Here is a 9,869-nt window from a genome sequence, read left to right as displayed (position 1 = left end):
CCGGCCCTCTACCTAGAACGGTCAGCAGATGGGGACCAGGAAGCTCTGGGCAAGTGAAATGGCCTGAGCCCCACCTTCCTGTGGGGATGGAGGCTCTAGGGCAGTCAAGGTCTCAGGTACATCCTGGTCCCAGGCCAGCAACACTATCACCCCCAATCAAGTCTGACACAAACCCAAAAACCATATTTCTTCTATTAGAATTTTTTCTTTTTCTCAAAATTTTTATCTAAAAACAAACAAACAAAAAAACAAAAAACAAAAAAAAATTATTGGAAACTTCATGGTTCAGGTGGGAAGAAAGGAGAGGAGGAGCATGGAGCGGTGGCTCCGAGCCTCTCCAGAGAAAGTCCTCACCATCGAAGTGCCCTCTGCGGGGAGAGCAGAGCTGGGGACAGCCCTCCATGCCCAGCCTCCATCTGGAGAAGAGGGTAGCGTCACAGTGGTCCAAGGGCCAGAGGGGCTGGAGGGGGAGGGCAGGGACCAAAAGGTCACAGGAAGTAGTCAGCCACAGGCTTCTTGGAGGGGATGCCCCGCGTCTCTTGGGGAGCGGCCTCGAAGATGATGAAATCTTTCTGGAGATGCTCATCCAGCTCCAGGATGGCTGCCACGTTCCCACAGCTGTGGTTGGAGAGCAGCAGTTAGTGTGTGTCAGCTGAGGTCCCCCACCCCCATTGTGACCTCCTGACCCATGCAGCTCACCGGTAGCAGTAGTTGGGTGCTGACCACACAGTGAGCACAGTCTCATTGAAGTGCCACTTGTAACCTTCCATCACCAGTTGGTGGGCACGGCAGATCATGTCAATGTCGTTGGCTGCATTGAACTGAGCCACCACGTCACTGCCAAATAGGTAGCCAGCCCCACGGGGGCTCACACCCCAGCCTGTTGTATCTGAGGCAAATGAAGGTACACATAGAGAGACATCTCAAGGCTTCTCTGACTGCCCTCTGCCCTTCGAAGAATATCCTACCCCCCTCCCCCAATCAGCCCCGTGGGGCAAGAGGACAGGGCCTGCATGTGTTCAGGAGGCGGGGGTGTCCTGAGAGACAGGAAGCAAATGTTGAAGCAGATAAGCTCCAATGAAGAAAGACTTTCCTGATAGTTGGAGCCACCTCATAGTCACAGTGACCATGCAACTTACTGTCCGACTAGGCACAGGAGAGTGAAAGGAGGTGCCCCTAAGAACCTCACCAGCACAGCAAGTGTGAACAAGGGCCGTCTGGGAGTAGGAAGAGGGCAGCCGGGCACGGCTGTGAGATGGAGGCTGTGTGCGGTACAGGACAAGGAGCCTTGGACTGGTACTCGGATACTTGACTTTTAATCTCAGCTCTGCTCCATACCAGTCTGGGAACCCCCACAAATGAGGGGTTCTCAAGGTATCTGATCTCTACAGAAGCCCCTGTACATACAGAGAGCTAACAGTTTTTTTTTTAAACAAGCCTCTCATATGCGGCCCTAATTCCATCAGAGCTCAAAGTGCCCAGCCTCCCACATTCCTGCTCTGAGGGTGCCGGCCAGTCCCCGGGTCAAGCATGGACACCAGTGAAGACCAGCCTGCTCTACTCTTTCCACAACTTACCTGGCCTGACTGTCCCTTCAAGGTACTTGCTTTAACCAAAGGGCTTCCTTAGTCTCTCGACAAACTAAGGGTAATGCCTGGCTGTCTCTGCCCCACTTGCCCTCACCTTCAGGATCAGACCAGAGCAGGTCACACATGGGACCATCGTGAGGCACCTCTTGCTTTCGGTCAATTGTCCGGATCTGGTCAAGGGTCTGGATGGAGGGGGAGAGGCCCCCGTGCACACAGAAGATCTACAGGGGAGAACAAAGCGGGAAGGTGGGGAGGCTGCGGCCCAGAGCCCCTTTCACCCCTCCCACCTCCATGGAGCACTGTGGTCAGCCTACCTTGCCATCAATGATGGCCGACAGGCTGAGGTAGTCAAAGATCTCAGTGCAGTAGCGCCACACAGTCACCGAGCCATACTTGCGCAGGCACTCATCATAAAAGCCGTAGACCTGGGTGATCTGACGGCTCTCGTGGTTGCCCCGGATCAGGGTGATTCGGTCAGGGTAGCGAACCTGGAGGATAGCGAACATGACCCCAAGCCAGGGCTGGGGTTGAGGCGTTGGGGGGGGGGGGGGGGGGGGGGGGGGCTCTGCCCCGCCCTCCTAGATCTCCGATCTGCCAGCCTCACTCCATTCTCATCACCACCACCCTGCCCCAGACTGATGACATCTCTGTCATTTCTTGTACGAATGGTGTTACACCCACATCATAGGCTCCCAGTCCCTCCTCCAGAGAATACAAAGCTGACCCCCCACCCCATCAACTACAGACCTAATGGCTCCTCTTTTACCTACAAGATAAGAGATCAACTCCTAAGGAAGACATTCAAGGTGCTTTGTCATTTGGCCCCTTACAACCTCTCCCACCAGTGGATGCTGTATCCAGATAAACTCAACCCCCTGTCACTTGCTGAACACAGAGCCTTTATTCCCTCCCCCTATAATGCCACTCCTCTGACCTCATCCTCTAGGGGCCCAATCACATGGCCCCAAGTCAAGGAAAGCTTCCGTGACCACCCTGCCAAGCAGAATCTGTCATCACCAGCAGCACAGCTCAGAGTTGGGGGTGGATGAAGCAGGAGAGGAGGGCGAAAAGGATGCAGACTGGTCAGGCCTGAGGCGGCCCAGGTTGGGCTCCAGAAGACAGCAGTTCCCACCTTAAGTGCCAGCAGCAGGAGGAACGTTTCAACACTGTAGAAACCACGATCCACAAAATCCCCCATGAAGAGGTAGTTGGTCTCAGGGACGTCGCCACCCACCTGGGGGGAGGGAGAAGGTTCTGCTTGGTCCTAAACTGTCCCCTACTCCCCACTGTGGCCCATTTTCAGTCAAGTTGAAGCCCTTCTCCCACAAAGGGCCCACCTAACTAGAGTCCTCTTGCCCCCATTCCACTCACCAAATTCAAACTCTCCCTCTCAAAGGGGCCTTCCAGTCAACCCTCCAGCTCACCCTCCCCAGCTTTCACCCACACTCACTCTGAACAGCTCCTTGAGGTCATAGAACTGTCCATGAATGTCACCGCATACCTGGGAAATGAGAAGGTGGATGGGACCTCAGTCTGAAAGCCTCTGCTCCTGGGTGCTATCTTCGAATTATCATTCTTGCCTAAGCCTCTATTCTCAGGGCCCAAAATCTACTCTCCCACCCCAGGTAGCCTGGTCTGGAATCAACCTCCATCCCACACCGAGTTGCCAACTATTCCATGGGCAAGAACTAGAGCCAGGTCTTTCCAGCTGGATCTCTGAACCTGGAGGACCTGGCCCTTCCTTTCCCTACTTCCCTTAAGGTACCCAGAATGAAGTTACTAATAACAAAGAACACATGGCGTAGAATCACTCACCAAATTAAAAGCCCTGACCAAGAGTATCCCTCCAACAAATCAAAAGACCCTTCCCAAAACATCCCTTTCTTATAGCGAGGGTTCCTTGAACATGGGGCTCCCAAGGATGAGAGAACCCAAAAGACTACTGGGAATGTATTTGTGCCTGAAGGACCTAGCCAGGCTCTGGAGGGACAGAGAGTACTCACTGTGACTGGCGAATCCACCCTCTGCACGTTGCTCTCCTCTACCAAGATCTCTCTGGAGACAAAAGACCAGGGTCACCACAGCCAGCCCAGCCCAGCCCAATCCCTGACCTCTTTTTAGGGGGGGGGAGGGAAGGGTATGCGGCAGTCCCTGAACTCTACAGGGCAGGAGTGAGGTGTGCAGTTTCCCCAGGACAGGCTGACCATGGCCCCCACTGCTCTCAACACCCATGGTTCCCCTACTGTCAACAGGCCAGAGCCAAACACTTGTTCCAGGTCTCAAAGCCCTCCCAAGTGGGCTGGGACTTTCCCAGCCTTGACTACCCCCAACCTCACTGCTCCCTTTCATGCATCCAGCACTCCCAGAAAACAGATCTCCTCCTCTCCCACAGAGCCCTCGGCTCTCCCTGCTCCCTCAGCCTGGAGTGTCCCGAGGCTGTGCCCCTGGCTGAGCGCTTGCAGTCCCTCTCTGCCCATCACAGGGGGCTGTTCCAAGCATGTCAGAACACATACAGGCACTTGTCCTGAGCAGGCCAGTCATCAAACTAATCTTCAAAGTGATACAGTGTTGCTACTTTTTCATTATTTATTTAGAGGAAGTGAGGACTTCACCCTTTCACCTCTCCTTGCAGTGCAGTCTACTTCTACCTCAGTGAGCATGACACAAAACCAATGTCAGGTTCAGACACCCAATTTAAGTAGTGCTATTATTTCCAGATTTTATCCTTGATGATAACAGCAGCTGTAGTAAGAGCTTTTCATGGATGATGCATGCAATCAAACCACCACCCTCAAAGGCAGGCACTGTGATCATTCCTGTCTCAGATGAAGAAAATGGTCAAAGTCATACAGGTGGAACTTGAACCAAGGCAGCCTGGCTCCAGAGTATGGAGCTCTTTCATCAGGTCACTCTGATGTGGCCCAGGCACTTGCTCAGCCCTCACTCTTTCTGCCATCTCCTCCCACTAGAGGAGGCCCCTCTCAACTCAGGGTTTCCTACCCATCCCTGTCCCTCAGGGTACTCTTCATAACAAAGGCAGCTTCAGGGAGGTGTGCTTTGGCTTTCTGGGAGTGGGAGAAGGCACTAGCTGTAGTCTCAGGAGTCACGCAGCAACCAGGCTCTCCCACCTGTACTATAACTTGTGTTGAATATCCTTTATACTGTTTATAATAACCTTTCCAACTGACTTAGGAAGCTTCTTTTCACCCTCATCTGACAAATAAAGAAACTGAGGCTTAGAGAAAAGAGGGGCAGAATCAAGGCCCAAGGCTGGAGGAATGTCTGAATTGAAACCCAGGAGCCCAACTGCATGAGAATTTATGCCAGCCCCTCCCAAACTCCAGGTCAAAACCCCACCCTAGTGCTGGTAAGGCCCCAGCATGGTCTGGTATCAGGTCCAGCCTCCGACCCCATCTCTGTCACTTGCAGCAAGCACATCACCAGCCCTCTCAAGGCTCACACCTGCTCACCTTTACTTCCACAACTAACATGACTTTCGTAACTGCTTACCAAAGTGCCAGGGCCTGTCCCTGGATATGAAGAATGTCACTGAGTTTCATAATGGTTTCAAAGACTTGGAGAGGTAAAATGACTTGACCAGGGTCACACTGTTCATAGAGATGGAATTCACATTGAGGACCACCGGATTCAAAACCCTCTGCTCTTCAGCCCTGGCGGGGTCGCTCAGTTGGTGGGAGCATCGTCTCATACACCATAAAGGTTGCGGGTCTGATCCCCAGTCAGAGCATGTACAGAAGGCAACCCATGATGCTCCACATCAGTGTTTCTCTTTCCCTTCTTCTCTCTTGAAATCAGTAAATATATCCTTGGGTGAATATTAAAAAAAAAAAAAAAAAAAAAAAAAGCCTGCCTTTCGAATATGCTGACTTTTTAGGCTGACACATACTTCAGGCCTCTGTAATTCCCAGGGTTTGAGTCTGTATGCCCTCTGAGCAAGCTGAAGCTCATGACACTTCAGGCCTTGGTCTGGGTCCCTGGTGGGTCCCCAGGAGGTGCCATGGCCGGGTGCTAGAACTGGCCCTTCTTCCGACTGGGCCTGGGATGACAGTGGCCAACTCAGGCTCAGTCTAGTACCTCCTAGCTCCATCTCAGTTTCAGCTGGGCAGAACCTTCCCACACCAGTTCTCTGTAGCTCCCCACAAGCTCTCACACACCCCAAATATCTCTGCCTGGCTGTCCATGAGCATGAAGTATAGTAAAAGACCTGGATCCAAAACCAACCTCCCCTCCAACCAGCTGTGAGACTGGGAGCAAGACATTATCCTCTCTGAGGCTTGGTTTTCTCTTTGGTGAAACTTAACCCTGCCTCGCCTATTCACTGGGCTGGAGCAAAGAACAATGGAGAAAATGTCTGTCTGTCTGTCTCTCTCTCTCTCTACACACACACACACACACACACACACACACAAAATCTTCTCTGTTAGTCTAGAAACTCCACCACGCTATACAAGCATTAGCTACCATCACCACCAAATTGACCCAGGTCCAGTAGGGGGAGATAAGACTTTTGGGAAGAAAAATGGTGCCAGGCAGCATTGGTTTAAGTTCCTAAAAATGCCATTCAAGACAGAGGAAGCAAGCAAAACAAGGAAAAGCCACAGACAACTATTTAAAAAGAAGCTTTGCCTGTTCACCAAACCCATGCAGGGAGCTACAGGTCTGGGGTGCAGTGGGGGTGAAGCCAAGTAAAGAGCCTGATGGCCAAAAGTGCAGAACACAGCTCTGTCACTTTCTTTCTGGGTGACCTTCGTCAAGTCACTAGGATTCTGGGAGTCATGGCCTCCCGTTCTGTAAAATGGAGCAAACAATTCCAACCTCACAAGATTGCTGCAGGAAGAAAATGGGTAGAAAGTCTTTGCCAGGACAAAGCCACACTAATATCTATTTGGGCCTGTAGTTCAATAAATGTAGGGTAGTTCTGCTGGCTCTTTTCTCACAACTGTCCAGCTTGTGGAAGCCAGTCAGACAGGAGGAAGCAGATAACTGGGAGGAAGCAGATAACTAACTGGTCTCCTCACTACTGTCATTTCTCGGGGTCTCCACTCCTACTGTCATTCTGCTTGAAATGCCTTCCTCACTGGCCCTGTAACCATTAGCTATCCAAATTAATTTCATCTTTCAAGGCCACCTTCTCCTAGAAGCCTTCCCTGATGTCTTCAGTCCATATCAGCACACCAGTATTGCACTCTTTCTACACAGTTCTATAATAATAATTACTTCTAAGGATTGTTGTGCACTTACACTGTATGAAAGCACTATGCTAACTTCATCCACTAACTTAATTGATGATAATCACCTTATTAAGTGCTATTACTCCCACTTTGCAGATGAAAAAACTGAGTTTCAGAGACCTCAAGATCACCAATACAGCTTCTAAGTTGCAGAGCTCAGATTCTGATTGACAGCCACGACATCCTAAAGCGTGGAATTTTTTTTTAACCTTTACCTAAGGATATGTTGATTGATTTTTTTGAAGGGAGAAAGTGAAAGGGTGGGGGGTAGTGGGGGGAGAGGAAATATAGATAGAGTAAAAACTGTGGATTGGTTGCCTTCTGTACATACCGTGACTGAGGACTGAAACTGCAACCTATCCTAGTATGTGCCCTGATCAGGGATCAAACCCACAATCTTTTGGTGTTCGAGACAATACTCCAAACAAGTGAGCCACTCAGCTAGGGCCAAAGCCTGGGATGTTAATCACTACATCATCCTACCTCCCACAAAACTCTTGAGTTGGGCCTCCCTCTTTATGATGCTTAATTCCACTCTGGCTTACTTTCTACTACGTCTTAGGCTCCCAAACTGATCCAACCCCACCGTGCGTTATGGCTTGAAAAGGACAGAAGACAGAGAACTGGCTTCAGACTCCATCCCCTATTTGCTGGTTGATTCGTAACATGAGTCCTCATCTGTAAAATGGGAAGACCACTACCCAACTTTAAGGGTTGTTGCTGAAATTAAAAGTATTTTATAAACCAGAGTCTTTAGCTTTTCCGCCTTGAACTTCTGTTCTTGCTGGCACTCTCTTTTTTCCATCTCATTCCTGAAGGCCTACCCCCGAAGTTCAGTTCCTCCAAAAATCTTTTCCCTGTTGCCCCAACCGACAGAGTTGTTTCTCTGAGCTTCTTAACTACCTTCTCTAACTTCACTGAAAACACATTACCTAATACTTTAAGTGTCTTTACCCAGGTCTGTCTCCCCGCTACAGGCTGGTTGCTCTTCGAGGGAAGTGGCCCTAGTCTGTTCTTTTCTGGGAATGTTTCCAGGGTAAGCCAGGCCCAAAGTTCTCGGCTGGATACGCCCTAGGCCAGAACCCCTGGGCAGCGGAACCCCTTCCACACCGCCGGGGGACTCACCGGGCCTTGGCGCACAGGGCCTTGACTTCGCTCTCCTTGATGAGCTCGCAGCGCCGCAGCTGCTCGATCTGCCGGTCCAGGTCGCTGATCTCCGCCATGGCCCAACCCCAACCCCTCCCCCGGCGCGGGTCAGAGCCGGGGCCGCCGCCCCCTCCGCACCGCACAGGGGTCTCCTGGGAAAGGCGACGACAACGAGCCGGGATAAGAATGTCCCTTCAGGGTCTCAGGGTTTAGAGCGGGCTGGGGGGGAGGGCAACTATTTTGAGCTGGGCCGCCCCCCTCCCCCAGCCTCTCCTCACAGCGTCCCACCGCCCTGCTTGCTCCCTGCTAATTCCTATCAAACCCCGCGGTCCCGCGCTAGGGACGGTGGCCTAGAGGGGTCTCCGACTATTACCGCCGCTGTGACTTTGGCTCCGGGTCTCCGGCTCCCTGCCTTCCTACTTCCCTCAGCTTTGCGCCGCCGCCACCCCCGCTTCTACTTCCGGCCCCGCCGCGGCAGCAAGGGAAGTGCAGTTCCGCCGCGCGTCGGATGTGGCGTCATACACACCCTCCCCCTCCCACGCCGCGCCCCTAACCCCACCTCCCGAGCCTAAGAACGTAAATGAGGCGGAGGGATTGGACGTCAGCCCCTTGCGGGCGCAAGTTATTATGGGCCAGGTGGATTGTCACTCTGAGACACCTTAGCAGAGTCACCTCCAGTCTCAGGGAAACTGAAGCTTAGCCGGGGCTCTCTGCTTTGTAACTTTCTGTTACACGTTTACGTGTTTTAAGCGGCCTCCTCCATTACAATCTCTGAGGAATGGAATTTTGGTTCATCCTTGCAGCCCCACTGCTTAGAATAAGGCCTGGCACAGTAGGCATACATAAGTAGTTATTCAATGAATGAAGGGATATCAGCTTAATTCTCTCTCCATTGCCACACACACACACAAAATCTCCGCCAGGGAGGACCTCTGAAGTTAGAGGCAGAAAGGAGTGCGCCAAGCTTGTACCTCAGTCAACATGGCCTCCCAGATTACAGAATGGTAACCCTAAATTGCTTTCTATTGTTTCTTTTTTTTTTTTCTTAAAGGAGGGAACTGGTTCAGAGAGGTTAAGTAACTTGTTCATGTTTGCATTTGGGGTTTGAATTAAGGTTGAAATTTCAACCCAGGGAAGCTGTTAGTAAGACTTTCTGGAACTCACTTTGTCCTAAAAAGTTCAAGACTGCCTGAAGTGTTATTTGACTTTCTCTGCTTCCCTAGTCCCTTTAACCTTTAAGCAAACTTCATGGTGTCTTGCACAGGCTACCTTTTGGAATGTCCTTTTCACTATCTTCTACTGACCTTCGATTTTTTTTTTTAAAGATTTTATTTATCTTTAGAGGGCAAGGGAAGGAGAGGGAGAGAAACATCAATGTGTGGTTGCCCTTCATATGTCCCCTGCTGGGAATTGGCCTGCAACCCAGGCACGTGCCCTGACTGGGAATTACACCTCGATCCTTTGGTTTGAAGGCCCACACTCTATCCACTGAGCTACATCATATTGACCTTCAATTTTCATGTGCCTTATTTCAGATGTTTCAGAGTTAACGGTAGGCACAGAAGTGAGGGCTAAAGTTTTGAGGGGTACTAGGAGAGGTTGGTTTTGTATATAAGCAACAAATGGAAATGTGCAAAGAATCAAGTTCTTAAACTCCTAGAAGGTCCTAGGTAAATTGGTTCCGTGCCTATCACTACATGGATTTGGTAGGTTCAGAGAAATCAGAAAGGTCAGGATATTCTTTTCCTCCCTGCAGGGAGCTCAGACAGAAAAGCACCCATATCAGGAAATTTGGGAAGTGGCAGGAATACTAGGTCCCTGGTTATGACTAGGATGTTTTATCAACTGAGACTCTCTGGTGTATACTGCTGCACCCCACCCT

At 51.0% G+C, this 9,869-nt stretch overlaps 1 protein-coding gene across 2 annotated transcripts; it reads right to left on the bottom strand.

The window, feature by feature from the left end:
* Positions 1-179: 179 nt before the first annotated feature.
* On the bottom strand, positions 180-8,456 carry PPP4C (protein phosphatase 4 catalytic subunit). 2 transcript variants are annotated; one of them, XM_037134021.2, is made up of 9 exons: positions 8,361-8,456; positions 7,967-8,139; positions 3,593-3,644; positions 3,040-3,090; positions 2,722-2,823; positions 1,904-2,077; positions 1,684-1,810; positions 700-889; positions 180-618 (listed from the first exon to the last, which is right to left on the bottom strand). In XM_037134021.2, the coding sequence occupies exons 2-9, from the start codon at positions 8,062-8,064 to the stop codon at positions 489-491; spliced, it is 924 nt and encodes a 307-aa protein (XP_036989916.1). In that variant the 5' UTR covers positions 8,065-8,139; positions 8,361-8,456; the 3' UTR covers positions 180-488. The 2 variants fall into 2 exon arrangements, with proteins under 2 accessions (XP_036989916.1, XP_036989915.1); XM_037134020.2 differs by having other exon boundaries at positions 7,967-8,451.
* Between the last annotated feature and the right edge of the window lie 1,413 nt (positions 8,457-9,869).

The sequence above is a fragment of the Artibeus jamaicensis genome, unplaced genomic scaffold (assembly GCF_021234435.1).
Source record: "Artibeus jamaicensis isolate MK-2021 breed Jamaican fruit bat unplaced genomic scaffold, CSHL_Jam_final contig_700, whole genome shotgun sequence".
In the NCBI taxonomy this organism is placed as follows: domain Eukaryota; kingdom Metazoa; phylum Chordata; class Mammalia; order Chiroptera; family Phyllostomidae; genus Artibeus; species Artibeus jamaicensis.
This window is presented reverse-complemented; position numbering and strand designations above follow the sequence as displayed.

Bases quoted from the DNA above. Each gene is read 5' to 3' on its own strand.
- PPP4C (XM_037134021.2), bottom strand. From the start codon at position 8,064: ATGGCGGAGATCAGCGACCTGGACCGGCAGATCGAGCAGCTGCGGCGC. The intron at 3,645-7,966 runs GTGAGTCCCCCG...TTTTGTCTCCAG, and splicing joins GCCCTGTGCGCCAAGGCCCG to AGAGATCTTGGTAGAGGAGA. The intron at 3,091-3,592 runs GTGAGTACTCTC...CTCATTTCCCAG, and splicing joins GGGTGGATTCGCCAGTCACA to GTATGCGGTGACATTCATGG.